The 17,388-nt window shown below is 44.8% G+C and overlaps 1 protein-coding gene across 1 annotated transcript in view; it reads right to left on the reverse strand.

Moving 5' to 3' along the window:
- The window catches only part of TTC22 (tetratricopeptide repeat domain 22), a 42,688-nt gene extending 25,300 nt beyond the window's left edge, over positions 1–17,388 (reverse strand). The window contains exons 1-3 of the mRNA XM_063939652.1: positions 16,759–17,388; positions 8,565–8,620; positions 3,595–3,710 (exon numbers count right to left, since the gene is read on the reverse strand). Coding sequence (XP_063795722.1) covers positions 3,595–3,710; positions 8,565–8,620; positions 16,759–17,322 — 736 coding nt within the window. The 5' untranslated portion in view covers positions 17,323–17,388. The remainder of the gene's footprint in view (positions 1–3,594; positions 3,711–8,564; positions 8,621–16,758) is intronic.

A 17,388-nucleotide genomic window follows, 5' to 3' on the forward strand; every position in this document is an offset into this window, starting at 1 on the left:
TTGTCAGCACAATGTCCTTAGGAAGAGTGGCATTAGAAAGGTTTTAGGGGTGTGTATTATGTAAGGGTTTTAGGGGCCTAGTCATTGAGCTTTTTGAAGCTTGGCCCTGATGGCTAACTCCATATTTAGCACTTGTAGCCCATGGGCTAAAGTATTGAAAATTTCTACAGAGAGGGAACCTTAACTGCGCTAGCCATGGCTTGATAGAGACATCTTATGGAGGCATGTGAGATAGTTACATAAAGGATCCAAATAGTCTTTTCATTTGAAAGCTATACAGAAGTGGAAACTACGGGCCTGATTCAGAAATGGCGCTATCACCGCAATGTTGACATTGTACACGGGGCTGTTACAAGTGAAAACACACAGGTTTTTTATTTTTTGGGGGGCAACCTAATTGGATAGCCCGAAAAAAATATCGGAGAAACACCGCAACAAATGTCAGTTGTTCACTCCTGATGTTTCTTCGTAGGTAGTTGAATACCAGCCTAAATTGGTGTACTTCATTTTAAATAGCAACATTCTTTTGGAAAATAACTATTTTGTTTTAAACTAATTTTATTAATGGAAATGCTCATACATACATACATACATACATACATACATACATACATACATACAGTACAAACATACAGTAATCATGGAACAATAGTTGCGTTAATATTACAGAATCAAGAGCACAGGAAAAAATTACTACATTAAGCAAAGGTAGCACCGCCAATAAGGGGTCTATTCATGAAGCAGTGAAAAGTGTAGAGAAGTGAGCCGGTGGAGAAGTTGCCCATGACAACCAATCAGCTGCTCTGTATAATTTTATAGAATGCACTTTATCAATGTTACCTCAACACTGATTGGTTGCCATGGGCAGCTTCTCCACTGGCTCACTTCTCCACACTTTTTCACTGCTTCATGAATAGCCCCAAAGGGTTGACGGGAAAGATTACACTGACAAGCAGAACTGTGTGTGTCACCATTACAATACGCCCTATGCAATTAATAGTATGCAGTTATTAATGATGTACACCGCACAGATGAAATCACTTCTCTTTCCAGATTGTTTTCAGCAACTGTACAATTTTCCTTACAGTGATGTCAGGAAAATGTGAGCATTTCCATCTTAAAAACTAGTTGAGGGAGTAAAGGAAATATTACAGCATTAACAGGCAAAACTTTCCCTGTAAGGGTGAGAAAGTTGTAAAGCAGGTTAACATAATAAAGACAGAGATATGTGCTGTCAGTGTGTTAATCCCTTTACTAAACCTGCACCTGTCATCTGTGAGACGTCATTCCTTACTGCGTAAACACCAGTTCTCTTTCCTGAAGAGCAGGCACTTATTTTCTCATCTCTGTGGATCATTTGCAAACCACAAAACATGCAAACCTGCACTTCTGCCTACTTAGCCTCCTAACGCATTTCACACCTGGCTCACATCCTGGTTGAGTGAAATACACCTAGAAAATCAATTATGAGAGTGAGGGGAAATCATTTGTGCCCACTCTACCACATGTTACGGAAGACTCGTGATTTTTCAGGTAGTCCTCCGCACCCACGGAAGAGTGACCAGATCTCCCGTATCCCGCCCATTTCCTAGTGAAGCGGGCAGGATGAGGAGATTATACTGGGAATTTGCGGCTATGTATTGAAGGTATGGGGCTAAATGACACAACATTGGATCATTTTACCCCGCCCGTCAGCAGACCTGCAAATCAGGACATTTTGCCGTGACAGGGAAATGGCCTAGTGACGTGACAGCTGGGCCCTGCCTCCTTAAGGGGCCTGCAGCGTCTCCACTCTGGGCTTCTCCCTGAGAGGAGACCATAAAAGTAGGTAAGTATGGGGGAGATTGAAACTGCCTCTCTGTGTATTAGTGTGGTGGTAAGTCCAATGGGCCCACCTTAGAGAAATCAAATCCCTTGCGGTGTCAGTGGTCGGACTAATGGAGGTTTCCCAAACCTTCTAAATCAGATTCCAGTACCATTTCATTTAGTACATTCTATAAAATGATAGGTAGAATCTGATTAGTTGCTATGGGCAACACCTCCACTTGCCCTTTATCAAAAGTTTTACTATGTTATCTTTATAATTCTACAGAATAAGTAATGAATATGGGCCCCATTTAGTAATGTATCTTATTGCCAGCGGCATATTTCGTGATACTAACGAATATACATTTGGTGATTAATAGGACTTACCCTTCCAGCGAGGTCCAGCGAGTTCTCCCTCCTCTGCGGCATACTTTGCTCTGCTGCTGTCAGCCCACTGATGCCCGCGATGGCTGATGGCCTGCTGAGTCATGGCCTGCACTACAGCCAGCCAGCCCCTGCACAGGACTCTCTCACCCGGCAGGGACACGGCAATGCTCAGAAAGCTTCTCTAAGCCGGAAAGGGAGCATTGGGTTCCTGTTGTTGGCAGTGGGGACGTATTGCTCTCGATATAGTGACAAACAGCGGTAATCTTAGTATACTGCTGTTTGTTGAATACTGAAAGAAGGACATGACCCCTTCAGAGCATGCTAAAGGGGTTATGTCTCCTTGGGGCAGATGTATTAAGCCTGGAGAAGGGATAAAGAAGTGATATAGTAGTGATAAGCGCAACGTGATAACGCACTAGGCAGTCAGCTCCGAACTATGGGGCAGATGTATTAAGCCTGGAGAAGGGATAAATATAAAGCAGTGATAAGTGGAAGGTGATAACGCACCAGCCAGTCAGCTCCGAACTGTTATTTTTCAAATCCGTAATGATTGGCTGGTGCGTTATCACTTTCCACTTATCACTGCTTTATCACTTCTCCAGGCTTAATACATCTGCCCCATAGTTCGGAGCTGACTGCCTGGTGCGTTATCACCTTGCGCTTATCACTGCTTTATTACTTCTTTATCCCTATTCCAGGTTAATACATCTGCACCTGTAATTTTTCAAATCTGTAGTGATTGGCTGGTGCGTTATCCCCTTTGCGCTTATCGCTGCTTTATCATTTCTTTATCCCTTCTCCAAGTTAGTACATCTGCCCCTTTGTTACATGGGGCCCTATGTTCTGATAACCGTCATACATGCAGATAACACAAGCATTGTGGACCTCCACAGGTTGCCTAATGGTGTGTACACACGGAGCGATATGGCTCAGTGATGTTGACTATATAGTAAAAATCGCTAAGAAAGTTAGTGCACATCGCTCTGTGTGTACACAGCGAACGATAACAATGCGCGTCCCCGCCAGGTCACTATCGCTATGAAAAATAGACTGTACAGGCAAGTCAATTTCGACTATGTCGCTGGAAAAGTGAACACATCCCCCTATTTACATCGCTTGCACACTTAGTTAAAATCGCTGGTAAAGTTAGTCAAAATCTCCTACTGCCAGTTCAAGGTAGATCGCTCATAGTCAAAATCACTCTGTGTGTACAGACCTTAGCTCTTTTATAAGATATTTACCAAAAGAAATAAAAACAAGATGATAACAAGCACGTTGCCATTAAGTATCAAAGAAAAACAGAAGAACATAATGTAACACAACAAAGGATATGTAAACTGACAGGAGTCACTGTAATAACAGACACGCCGGGTATTGTAATACAGACAAACAGTACACTACCTCTGTAATGGCTGGTGGAGGATTTCACAGTTTCACGGAGCAGCATCAATGTTTTGTTAAAGAAGAGCAGTCTGTTCTTTTCAACGCCTTCTTTCTTCGTTAGTATTTCATCTAACCTGAAATCAAATAAAGTACATTTTCTCTTGTTCTATGATTCTAATCATACGTGTTATATATAACCCATGGTACATAATTATAGCATGCCAGGGCAAACCAAGACTAACCATTGTTGTATTTGTGGAATCGTTGGCAATATGTAGCTATAGCCCTGCCATGCTCTGTCTTACATTTGTTTTCTAAACCTGGAGATATGAAATGCAGGTGCCAAATCATCTCTATGGTTTGGTTCCCCACCTGAGTCCCATGGTCCCACTATTTAACAGTCCTGACTTCCTACCAGGTTGTAACACTTTGGGCCCTAGCTAACTAGAGGGGTGAGGGTCAGGCAGGATGTCACTGAACCATTACATTTCCTTCATTCCTGAAGGCCCAGGGAAAGTTTTATAGCCCACATTGGAACTTTTATCAGTATTTGCAACTTAAGGCACTTTCATGCTACAATTAAGACTTGGTCGACGAATAGGCCTTAAACCAGTTACGGCTCCTAAACCCTATGAAATACTGGGACTAGGGCTCTCTTGTCTCCACCCTGTATGCAGAGCCCCAGCATACATGGTTTGGGAGTCCAACCTTGGGGAAAACTTGGACAATGAGGACTGGGAGGAAATTTGGGCGAATGTAGCATCAATATTCTACCTGTGTTGGTATTGGAGAGAATACCCAGTAGCTTTTTTTATAGATGTTACCTCTTGGCTAAACAAAACGAACCCCGAAATATCCGATCTCTGTTGGAGATGTGGGTCAGCACAGTATCATTTCTGCTTGCCCACGACTCACCACCTTCTGGACTGAGATTAATACTCTTGTCACTTCCATAACCGGCTTGACTGTTACTCTTAGGGGTCTATTTAAAGTACCAGCCAATCAGCTACTAACTGTAATCTTTCAAACCCAGCCTGTGACATGGCAGTTAGGAGCTGATTGGCTGATACTTTATCTCCGTCCACATTATCTCCATCCAAAGCTTAGTAAATAGACCCCTTAATCCCAAATACTTTCTCTTGTCTCTTAAGGTACGCTGGGTGTTTTTGCCCAGTGTGTATGATGAGTGATGATGGGAAAATCGCTGGCCGGAAAATCGCACAGTGCATACACACTGAGCGATTTTCACCTGGCCCAACGATTTTCAAGGGCGTGAACCACTTTCCACAGTAGGAGACTGTGGAACGTGGTTCACTCGGCCGGTAAAACAGGCCAACGGACGGCTGTGGCCAACGATGATGTGGGAGCGCGCATCAGCGCTCACTGCTCATCGCCCATCCATACACACTAGGAGATTTTGAATTCAAAGTAGCTCAAAACGCTAAAAGTTAACTACTTTGTGCTCACAATCGCCTAGTGTGTATGCACCTTTAGTTTCCCAGACACCACACGTTCTAAACATAAGTTGTTCAGACACACAGGGGTATATTTAGTTTACTAAAGTGCAGGTCTCTAGAAGTGGACATGTTGTCCATGGCAGCCAATCAGATTCTAGCTATTAACTTCTAGAAGGTGTTAGATAAATGATATATATAGAATCTGATTGGTTGGTATGGGGAACATATCCACTTCTTGTAAATATATCCCCCCCCCCTCCCCTCACAACCCCCACCCCCCACCCACCACCGGTATCAGCGCCTGCTTGTCAGCTAGTGGCATACTGGAAGTGTAAGGAAGTATCTGATATTAAACTGATTATTGCCAAGATTTTGGAGAGGAGGTTAAAGTTAGGCTGTGGGAGGGATGGTTAGGGTTAGGCTGTGCGAAGGAAGGTTAGGGTTAGGCTGCGGGAGGGGAGGGTTAGGCTGAGGGAGAGAAGGTTAGGGTTAGGCTGTGGGAAGGGAGGTTAGGGTTAGGCTGTGGGAAGGGAGGGTTAGGCTGCAAGAGGGGAGGTTAGGGTTAGGCTGTGGGAAGGGAGGTTAGGGTTAGGCTGCGGGAAGGGAGGTTAGGGTTAGGCTGCGGGAGGGGAGGGTTAGGCTGAGGGAGGGGAAGTAAGGGTAGTGAGGGCCCCAGTGTAGCCTGGATTACATGCTGTTTCAGCTGCTGCTGGTAACATGCCAGCCAAAGTGCGCTGAATCGGCTGGAGCAGCTGCTGCTGCTGGACGGGCCTCTAAAGAATGAGGGTACCCTCAGCATAGAGACCCTGCTGGACGTGCTCAAGTGTCTTTATACAGAGTGCAGAAGCTCCACCCTGCGCAGGGATAAGTATGTCAGTGAGTTCCTGGAGTGGGGTGAGTGCCCCGCAGGCGTTATACCGGGCACAGGAGGGCGCTACAGAGGGGGTATATTCATAACATGGTGCAGTGGGTATACATGGTGACATTTCATGGCGCATGGGCACATTGTGCAAGGGGTATAAGTGGCAATACACAGGGAAGCATGGGCACAGGGAAAATAGCTTGTGGCATTACACAGGGCATGGGCATACTGGGGTGTACATGGTGGCATTGCACATGAGGTTTTTACACATTGATGGATGGGGAAATGTAGCCAGCAAGATTACACAGGAATATTAGACTGGGCATGGGCACATGGTGCATGGCGTAGGTACCATTACACATGAGGGCATTGCACTGGGGAGGCATGAGCACATTGAATCTGTGTTATTTACTGTACTGAGATGGCCCGGTCCGGCGATATTACACAGTGGGGGCAATGCCCAGCGATGTTACACAGTGGGGTCAATGCCCAGCGATGTTACACAGTGGGGTCAATGCCCAGCGATGTTACACAGTGGGGGCAATGCCCAGCGATGTTACACAGTGGGGGCACTGCCCAGGGATGTTACACAGTGGGGTCAATGTCCAGCGATGTTACACAGTGGGGGCAATGCCCAGCGATGTTACACAGTGGGGGCACTGCCCAACGATGTTACACAGTGGGGGCAATGCCCAGCGATGTTACACAGTTGGGGGCACGTCCTGGGGGGCATTGCCTAGGAGACATGATGATATTGGGGGTAAGAACGTGGCACTGCTATAGAGTATCATGTAGATAATGTGTCAGCCATAGTCTGGCGGTAGCGTGGGCGAGTGTCATAGGGTGGAGAAAGCTGCACTTCACATGAACATAAACACATTAATATTACCAACGTAAGAAGTGCATATAGGAGAGTGCAGATGAATTTATGTTATGTACAGTACTGAATTCAGTGTGGGGTGTCTGCCATTTTATTTACGTATTAGATATTAGATTATGACCCACACCTACACTTCGCGGAACAGAGAGCGCGCCACTGGGCATGCGGCGGAATGCATATTGATTTTGGGTGGATGGATTCTAGAGGCCGCAGCAGGCCTTCTGTTTTTCTTTAATATGTTTTACCCCCCCTATCGACCATTTGCTCGCCCCCCGCCCTCCCCCATATATGCACCCACAGTTTGGTTTGTCCCTCTCTCCCTCCCTCCCTCTCCATGTCTCCCTTTCTCCACATGTGTCTCCCCCACCAGTATACAGTTTTATAGAAGTGCCGTGGTGCAGCTGTCAGTGACATATACTGAGAATTACTTGCTGTACAAAGGATTACACAAGTGGTACTATGCAGTCATAAGTGACATATACTGAGAATTACATGCTGTACAAAGGATTACACAAGTGGTACTGTGCAGCTGTCATACACAAGTGGTACTGTGCAGCTGTCAGTGACATATACTGAGATTTACATGCTTTACAAAGGATTACACAAGTGGTACTGTGCAGCTGTCAGTGACATATACTGAGAATTACATGCTGTACAAAGGATTACACAAGTGGTACTGTGCAGCTGTCAGTGACATATACTGAGAATTACATGCTTTACAAAGGATTACACAAGTGGTACTGTGCAGCTGTCAGTGACATACTGAGACTTACATGCTGTACAAAGGATTACACAAGTGGTGCTGTGCAGCTGTCAGTGACATTTACTGAGACTTACATGCTTTACAAAGGATTACACAAGTGCTACTGTGCAGCTGTCAGTGACATATACTGAGAATTACATCCACTATGCAGGAATATAGAAGTGTTGGCTGTGTTATGTATAAGAGTAATTATTGCAGCTGGTCTGTGGGTTACAACTCCCAGCTCTGCAAAAATCAAAGCAACAATGTCATTTGAGTACAAGCTGCAGAGATTAACCCTGTCTGTGACTGCTGCACAGGGATCACACAACCTCTGTCCATAGGGCTGAAATCAATTCGGAGAGATGCTCTCGCCCCGCAAGTGCTAGCATACACCGCACTTACCGTACCGGTGGATTCACCATATACATAAAAACATAGCATTTTACGGCAGATAACAATTACATGGCCCATCCAGTCTGCCCTTTAGGGTTAAGGCATTAGGGTTAGTTTAGGTGTCTGTGTTAGGGTCACGGCCGGCAACAGAAAGCTTGAGTCCTAATATCTGGGGGGGCCCCCACAACCCCCCTTGACTTCCCCCTTTTAAAGCAGAGGGTGGCTTTAAAAATAAACAGTAGAGATAGATAGATAGATAGATAGATAGATAGATAGATAGATAGATAGATAGATAGATAGATAGATAGATAAAATGTACACATATACACACACATACATACATACATATTTTTTATGGATTGGGTATGGGTGACCGGCGGGTCGGATATCGCCGGTCACCATACCGATGCTGGGATCCCAGTGTTTAGATTGCCGGGGGGGGGGGGGGGGGGGGAAAGCATAACGAAGTCCCTTGTGGGCTCACTGCGCTCGCCACAGGCATGCAGACTGTCAGGCTTTACACCGGGCAGGATTCCGGCGTGGGTATAGTGACCAGCGGTCACATAATTAACCGCATCCCATTTGTACCCCCTGTTGCCAGGCCTGAGTATAATAGTAGCATAGGAGACTGTAAAGTTGGGAATGACATACCTCATACAGAGCGACGCCATGGTGAAAAACCAGCTTCTTTTCTCTTCCACTGAGATCTGTATAAAACATTGTAAATTAAGACACAAATGTTCAGTTTACTGTATGTACTAAAAACACAACATCTACATTAATTTAATCTGTTATCTTGTGCACATGAGGTCTTATTAACTAATGTAGTGCAGCGAGAGGTGATGTAATGTAACCCACAGCAATCATATTAGCTAAATGACTACAATAAATTGCAAAAACGAATACCTGTTGGGTTGCTATGGGATACAACCCATTGCATACCTCCCGACATGACCCTCTCCAGGAGGGACAAAATGCTCTTCTCTTGGACTTCCCTCTTAATTCATGTTGCCGGCACCTGTTTCGAACAGGTTAGTGGATAAGAAAGGTGTTTCACCACTGGTGATGGCAATCCTAAATTAAGAGGGAAGTCCAGTAGCAGAGCATTCTGTCCCTCCTGGAGAGGGTCATGTTGGGAGGTATGCCCATTGTACTTCTTGCACCATGTCATAAAATACATAATTCCATTGAGCTTTAGATTACGCTTGAATAAACTGAATATATACCGTAACCCGAATTAGTCTGTGCAGATAAGAGTAATCCTGTTTGACCTGGGTCAGGTTATATAGACCTCACTGGAGCTATCTGTGGGATTACAAATAAGCCATTTCTTGACATCCACAATTGTGATTAAATATTTTGTGCTTGATTCTGAGACTTTTGGCACACCTGTGTCTGAGACTTTTGCCAGTCGCACATCTGCGACTATATGCAAATGCAGCTACAAAGCCCTTCCTTGGCGTAAAGTCGTGTGTGCAAATATGCAAGGACCAAAACGCCTACTTTCAGCGTCTGTGCACCCTGAAATACTACTTGGTGCATCACCAGACCCACCATCGAAACGTGAACGTGCCCGACAGCAAGTGCAGTTTCATCATCCAACTATGGCCTCCTATGTGACCGATTCTGCATCTCTGTACGCAACCACTATCCGTGACATGCCTGCAACACTTCCAGAACACGCACATAAGAGGATCATCTGCGTGTGTCTGCTAAGCCACCTCCCTGTCACCGCACAGGAACACCCGATACATTTCTACCACATTCCTGAGACCATACATCTGTCCCGTGTGCCTCAACCGCAACTTTGACTCTGTGGACACATGCGCAGTGCGACTTATACACATCTGCAGATGAAAATCAATCCCTCCGCTGCATCCAACTTTCCGCAGCGTCTGATCCAGAATCAGCCCCATTGTACAGATTTGCCTATGTAGCTCAAATTTGCCTATGTAGCTCTATCATTCCCCTGACTGTGATGTTATCTCTGCGAACAATGGAACGATAAACCTTCCTGTACCGTATAACACTTTTTATACAAAATGTCAACAAAACTCGGTTAAAAAAATAAACAAATAAAACCCATTGCTGGTGTTGTTCGACGCTGAGATATAAAACAGAGTGTAACGCACAAGCTGGCTTACATGTGTTATTTGCCTTAGGACACTCCTTTATTTAACCTTCTGCACACACCAGCAATGACAGACTGTTGACATACACTTATGTAAGAGATATTTTCTTAAAATTAAAATAAATATCAGAAGGTAAACAGAAACTAAGGGCCGACTACCAATGTTCCTCCATGTTGTTTGATTTTTTTTTTATACTCTTGTACAATGCGCTGAGTGAACTACGCACCCTAATGCTACCACAGTAATAATCAGCTAAGTAAATATCCAATAACTGCTTTTTCCTACACTGCCCCTCCCGATAAAAGGTTAAACACATTCTGAGAACTTCTCTGAGGAACATGTGTTTAGGGAATACCGAGCGCAGTAGGTGGGTATCAATATCAAACTCTGAGCAATACACTAAAAGCAGGATCACCACTTTTATCTTCCTTCATCCTATGTGATTGAGAATATTTACTGTTCCATATCATATAAGGGTACTATTGAGTCATAGATCATCATTTGCACTCTCAGTCTGGGATATCAGTGTCCTTGATCTCTATTTGACCTACAGTAATTTTAGGTTTCATTAATACAACTATCTGTACTGGCCCCAGAGGAACAAAAGTAACACTGATTGTGTGTACATTCCATGTCCAAACTATTAACCGAATAGTGGGACCAGAACAGTCTTCCGGAGGGCGCCGGCGTCATCCGGAGGGCGCCGGCGCAATCCGGAGGGCGCCGGCGCAATCCGGAGGGCGCCGCACCAGGGCAAGATCCGCTGCTGCTGTGCCCCCCTGCTGCCCGCTGTGTCCCGCTGCCACTGCCCGCAGTGAAGGTAAACTAGACGCTACGCGTCTAGCTTCCCTTCGTGGAGAGGACCTTTACTGTGCGGTGCACAATGACGTCATCGCGCACCGCACAGCAAAGATCCTCTCCTCGAAGGGAACTAGACGCTACGCGTCTAGTTTCCCTTTGTGGAGAGGACCTTTGCTGTGCGGTGCGCGATGACGTAATCGCGCACCGCACATCATTTCAGCTGCGCTACTACTGTACAGGGGGCGTAACTGACCACGCCCCCTGTATGAAGCCACGCCCCTATTGTCGCCCGGGGCACAAAAAGCCCCTGAACCGGCCCTGGTTATCGCGCATATTGCGCCCATAGTGATCAGGTTTAGCAGTGTAAAGTGTGACTCCCTACTTCGGGGGTAGCAAGCTGAAATAATGAGGGCAGAGACAGAACGGGTGTGGAAAGGGGTGAAAAGAACTGACTCACGCCCATTGAATAAAAGTTATATTTTAGACCACACATACTAAACTATCTGTTATAATTCACATAAGAGTGCGGCCACACAAGAGTCTTCTTTTCTTGTAAAATTTTCTCAACTTCTCTGGGGAGCCATATTGATAGGTCTATATACTAAGCCTTGGATGGTGATAAAGGCAGCGGAAATAAAGTACCAGCCAATCAGCTCCTAACTGTTATTTTTCAAACCCATCCTGTGACATGGCAGTTAGGAGCGGATTGGCTGGTACTTTATCTCCGTTGACTTTATCACCATTTAAGGCTTAGTACATAGACCCCTATATGTCACATGTGTCCTTTGAACGGTGCATCAAAACTCTGTGCACTATATAATGCACACATGATTGGAGGTGACTGTGTGATACAGTGTGAGGGTATTACACTAATGTACAGAAGTCCCATCTTAGACTAGGATATGCTGGTATTACCACAGCCCCTTCCTATCCAGCTGAAGGATGACTAAAGGTGACTCACGGCTACTATACTACATTGCACATGACAGAATAAGACGACACTGAGAACTGAATTTGACAGAACAAAAGAGATATTGTGCAATGTCACTTACTTTCCTCTCCTAGGGCGAGGTGCCAATCTCACCTCAACTATCTCCATGCTAGGTCTTGTAAAGTCAGGGTTCTCACCTCACCTCCTGATTCCCAATATTCCTCCCCCTTACCTACTTTATGGGGTCAATTCCATAAAACACGAATTACGCTCGGCAACTAGTATATGTGGCTATATAGCGTACTTACAGTACCTCTAGACTCGTGGATTTTAGTTCACAACTCCACAGGGCTGCGGACAAAAATCCACAATTCTGGGGCGAGATCGGGCAGCGAGGGGGGCGAGTAGGGGTGCCATTGGCTGCGTTTCCAATCCATTAGAATGGCAACTCAAATCTAATTTTATTAACCCCATTATGTCTCTCATCAGGGAGGAGTGCACAGTAGGTGGCATGACCACGATGACAGGATTCACGGTGAATCAAGCAGCGTTATCACAGCCCACCGCACCCATTTCACTGAGAAAGTGGATGAGATCTGGGAGGGTGGCCTTCTTACCCTGAAAATTGGGAGTCTCCCGGTTGTTTTGTGGGAGTATGGCTCCTCACATCTGGACCTCCATTAATAACTGATAGCAGATGAAAAAGTGCAGGGTGTCGCAAAAGTCCTGTGCAGCGTACGTAATGCAGTAACCTGCAGAGAGGAAGGGCAGGAGGAGAGAAAAAGTATTGTCCATCTCTTGCCCCTAGTTCCAGTCACCTGCTGGTGGCCTACACAAGGAGGGAAAGAAGATGGAAGTAGATGGGGAAGGGGGGGTGGGGGGTGGGGGGGCTCCTGATAAGAACCCTGTGCTAGGTAAGACTAAATTAACCAATCCTTACAACCAGTGTTGTTAACCCTTATAAAAATATATTCTATTAACAACATTATAAGACTGGTCTGGTGCACGTTTTTACGGACGTGTGAATTATTAGGTTCTACCAACATTTATATAAAAGTTAAAGAAGCAGTAGCAACTACAAGAGTAAGAGGATCAGATTACAGGGGGTCTCTTTATTATTAGAATTACGATAGCACGTAGAGATGAGCGGGTTCGGTTTTACTCGGTTTTACTCGGATTTACTCGGTTCTCAAAACGGCATCTTATTGGCTCACGGATGTCACGTGTTTTGGATAGCCAATAGGAAAAATCCGGATAAAACCGAACTGGCGTTAATTCTGGCGTTAAATCCGAACCCGCTCATCTCTAGATAGCAGCAAAAGTCTGATTTTCGATTTTTTTGTTATCACCGCTTATGATGACATCAGTACAACAACCTACCTATATTTTATATATCCCTTCCAATAAAATCAACTTTTAAGGTTTTCTTTTAAAACACTGCTTGGTTTTGACTGATCTCTATCTCAAATTAGTGATGAGAGTGTGGGTGTATGAGGACTAAATGTGACAATTTTATGCGTGCTAAGGTCGTAACTGTTCAGTGGAGTGCACCTGGAAATGTGTTCCCCTGCCTAAGTGCAATATGAAAGGTGGAAACTGGATCCCATTAAAAGTATAGGATGAGCCCCAAAGTATTTAAGCTTGTACAAAAAAAATAAAGTTATTCGCAGGGCATGAAAATGATTGTGCTGCCCTCCGTTCAGTAGGGATCGCACCTAAAGAAATGGCACCCTCTCCACCCCCTTATCTCATTTAAGTTAGCTTGTCTCTCCCCAAACAAAATGTCTGGACTGCTCCGCCAATCTAGGCAATCGCTATACTTTGGTAGGAATGCTTTATTTTGTTGAAGATTCAGATGCATTCATTAGTCACCCACTGCAGTGCTCAGACTGTGGCAGGATCTAGGGTCTGTGGACCATCTCCAAAAAGAGAAGCGTGCCATTTCTGCCCACCCTCCAGAACTATAGGCCCCTTACAGGGATAAATAAATTGAGTCCATAGATCATAACCTTATGTATGGTTGGTATGAAAAGTTCTTTTGATAAGCCTCAAGGCTAGGACAAAGATAGAAAGTGTTGCAGGGCTTGCAAGTGTGTAGTGCTCTTGTGCCTACTCTGTGCTACTTCAGTGGGTTCTAGTCCCTCCACCATGCACTCCAAAGCACCCCTGGGCACTGGTCTCTCAGGCTCCAAGCAACCAGCCCACTCTAGGCTCTTCTCATAAGTACAGATTCTGCACTTGATTTTAGCCAAAGATGTGCTTTATTAACAACATTTTAACTTTTCACTTACACTTCACCCAACTCCTCCCCTCTGCTTCTCAAGACACCATCACCTCACTCCATAACCCATTTACCCATTGCACTGTGCAGTGACCTTTTTGCGTTTGGTAAATGGTAAAAGTATTAATAAATGTGGTGCCCAGAAAATACAAATGTAAGTTGGGCCTCTGAGGATGGGGTGAGCGAGTACTAATTCCCGGCTGGGCCTGGGTCCTCCTCCTCCTTCTCTCTTACTTGTCAGCAGAAGCAGCCTCTCTCCCCCACAAACGCTGCTGTGTGCTAAGCTGTAGTGGGGCAAGGAAGTGTCCTCTGCCTGTGTGAGGGTGTTGGGGTAGCAATCACACTGATCTTACCCCACCACCATCACCATCTCACAAAAAAAAAATATATATATATATATATATATATATATATATATATATTTATTTATTTTTAATAAGAGGAAATGGCGCAAAGTACCCATGCTGGCCCAGCTCTCTACAGCCATGAATGTAAGTAAGATAACAGATTTTTTATTACGGTGAATCAACATGCAATGTATTGCAATAATCATCGTAAGAGACAGTGGTGATCTAAAATTACCATGGGTCTCAGGTGCCCATTTACCATTGCATATTTGCGTCTAGTTCCCAGAAAACACCAGTTTTCGGCGTTAGTTACATATATTAGGTATCGCCTGAATGTAAGTAGGAAGGTCCGCAGTAGGTATCAGAGATACCCCCATTCCCTCTGGCAGAAGCATCCCCCACAGTTTTCTCTGGGAGATGCGATGCTGCCTGATTTACCAATATCCGAAATGGGAAGCATTCTCGATAATGGCTATTATCCACTGAAAATGGCTGTAGACCATTGTAGCCTATAGACTACTCACTGCATTTGTAGCCCTCAGAGGTTTCCCCCGGAATCCTCTCTGGAAGTGGCCGCTGTGCTTGTGTGGTCACGGCGACCGAGCATGAGTAGCACCTCTGACACAGCATATCGCAGGGCCCGGGTTCCTTTTGGAGCCCTTGCTTCTGTGGGTGCTGATTAATACATGACTTGCGATTTTGACTATACTAGAAACTAGATTGTACACAATATAGTCAAAATTGCCTTGCCTGCACAGTCTATTTTTTCTTGCGATACCGAGCTCACGGCAGTGCGCATCAGTATTGCAAGCTCTGTACACATGGTGTGATATGTGCTAACTTTTCTTATGATTTTGACTATATAGTCAAAATTGGAAGCAAACATTGCACCGTGTGTATGCACTTTAAGTCTAATCGCTGACTGAAACACTCTATTATGCTCCATGCGCCTTGGCGGACCTTAGTTTGCCCTCCACTTATAGTCAGAGAGGGGTTTTCTCCCTAAGATCTGGACAGGATGACAAATGGCCGTGCTGCGGGGTAGAAGGAGGAGGGGGGCCGGAACAGCATCACGGAGGCTTACTGTACACAGGTATGCTGGGGGGAAGGTCATCGTGAGCGGCGAGGGGGGTGGCAGCGGCAAGAAGCCCATAGGCTTCTATAGGGTATCGCTACCCTCGACAGCGAAAACCCGGCAGCCGCGTTAGTACATATGAAAATGCAGGGATTTTACCGCATTTTCCCTTTAGTACATCCCGCCCCAAAGTGTGCACAGAACTCATAAGCATAGAAATCGATTCATCTTTAGTAAGCAACGCCCTAAATATGCTTCTCAATTCATGACGTTTGTATAAGACTTAACCTAGAGCTTGTTGCAGGAGTAAAATGCTAGAATTCCAATTAAGTGTCAGCAAATACTAAAAAAATAATAATACAGGCTGAGTATCCCATATCCAAATATTCCAAAATACGGATTTTTTTGAGTGAGAGTGAGATAGTGAAACCTTTGTTTTCTGATGACTCAATGTACACAAAGTTATTAAAAGTATTGTATTAAATGACCTTCAGGTACGTACACACACTTTGTTTAATGCACAAAGTTGTTAAAAATATTAGCTAGAATTACCTTCAGGCTGTGTGTATAAGGTGTACAGTATATGAAACATAAATGCATTCTGTGCTTAGACTTGGGTCTCATCGCCATGATATCTCATTATGGTATGCAATTATTCCAAGATACGGAAAAATCCGATATCCAAAATACTTCTGGTCCCATTTTGGATAAGGGGTACTCAACCTGTCCAGACAATTGCTACTTTGCGTCAGCCTACACTCAGTTTTTTTTAACATTGATTAGAATACATCTATAAGGCGCAAAAACAAGATGCAAAACTGACCCCATTTAAGGCAATGGTTGAGCCCCTGAGAGCGACAGCTCGGTGCCTTTACTTATATACACTGGAAATAGTCATGTGACTCCTCCGCAAAACACATAATGGTTCACCCTTAAAAATGAGCTCTCTCCACCATCTAATTTCAGGCACTGACTGTACTAAGAACTAGTCACTTACGCATGATCCACTATCACTGATATCACTGTTACCTAGTGAATTGCGTTCTCTTGCCTATTGGTTCAACCCATATAACTACTACAATTTAAATAATATGATCATCAACAACAAAAAAAAGAATTCCTCAATTATTTGCAGTTCTCCTGCACACACTGATAACTACTAGTCACTGCCTGACACGTCACTTCTGCTCACACAGATGTGTGTACAGACATACTGTAATAACAGGTGTACAGCATGTACATGTGTATATATTCTATGTACCCTGTATTTATACTGACCTTTTGTTTTCCATATCCCAGGGCCTTATCGTACAGGCTTATGCCAGTAATCAGTTTCTCCATGTTGTCTTCTTCATTCAGCAGCCCCACATCAAAGGCGTAAGCATGCCCCTGCTCTGCCAGGCAGCGTGCGGCCCTCAGCCTTGGCTCCTTACTGTCGGTGCCCTCTGCCTCCAGGCCCATGAGATGAGATATCTTATCTGTGCACTGCGAAGCCTCTTCCTCCATGTTCAGGCTATCATACACATGGGCCAAGTTAGCCCAGGCATTTAAATTATTGGGGTCCTGCTTGGTGATGTTTTCAAAAATCTGCCTGGCATTGTTCACCTCGTCCAGGTAGAAAGAGAAGACGCCCAGTAAATTCCAGATTTCAGAGTGCTGGAGATCAGACTCAAACTCCAGCTGGGACTGCAGTGCATCTTGCTTGAGTTTAATGTCTCTCCTCCTAAACTGTGCAGGGGTGCAGGACTCAAAGTTCAGATTCATTTCCAAGTGGAAATGGCCAGGGATATATTCAAACTCATCTATAAGGGTTTCAATGTCCACTCCAGGTTCCTGATCCATGGCTGGAAGAGTAAGAGATTCTCTTGTCTTTCCTGCTCTGTGTTTGTACCTGTATATCTGGTTTGA

Source organism: Pseudophryne corroboree, chromosome 9 (assembly GCF_028390025.1).
Source record: "Pseudophryne corroboree isolate aPseCor3 chromosome 9, aPseCor3.hap2, whole genome shotgun sequence".
Taxonomy (NCBI): Eukaryota; Metazoa; Chordata; class Amphibia; order Anura; family Myobatrachidae; genus Pseudophryne; species Pseudophryne corroboree.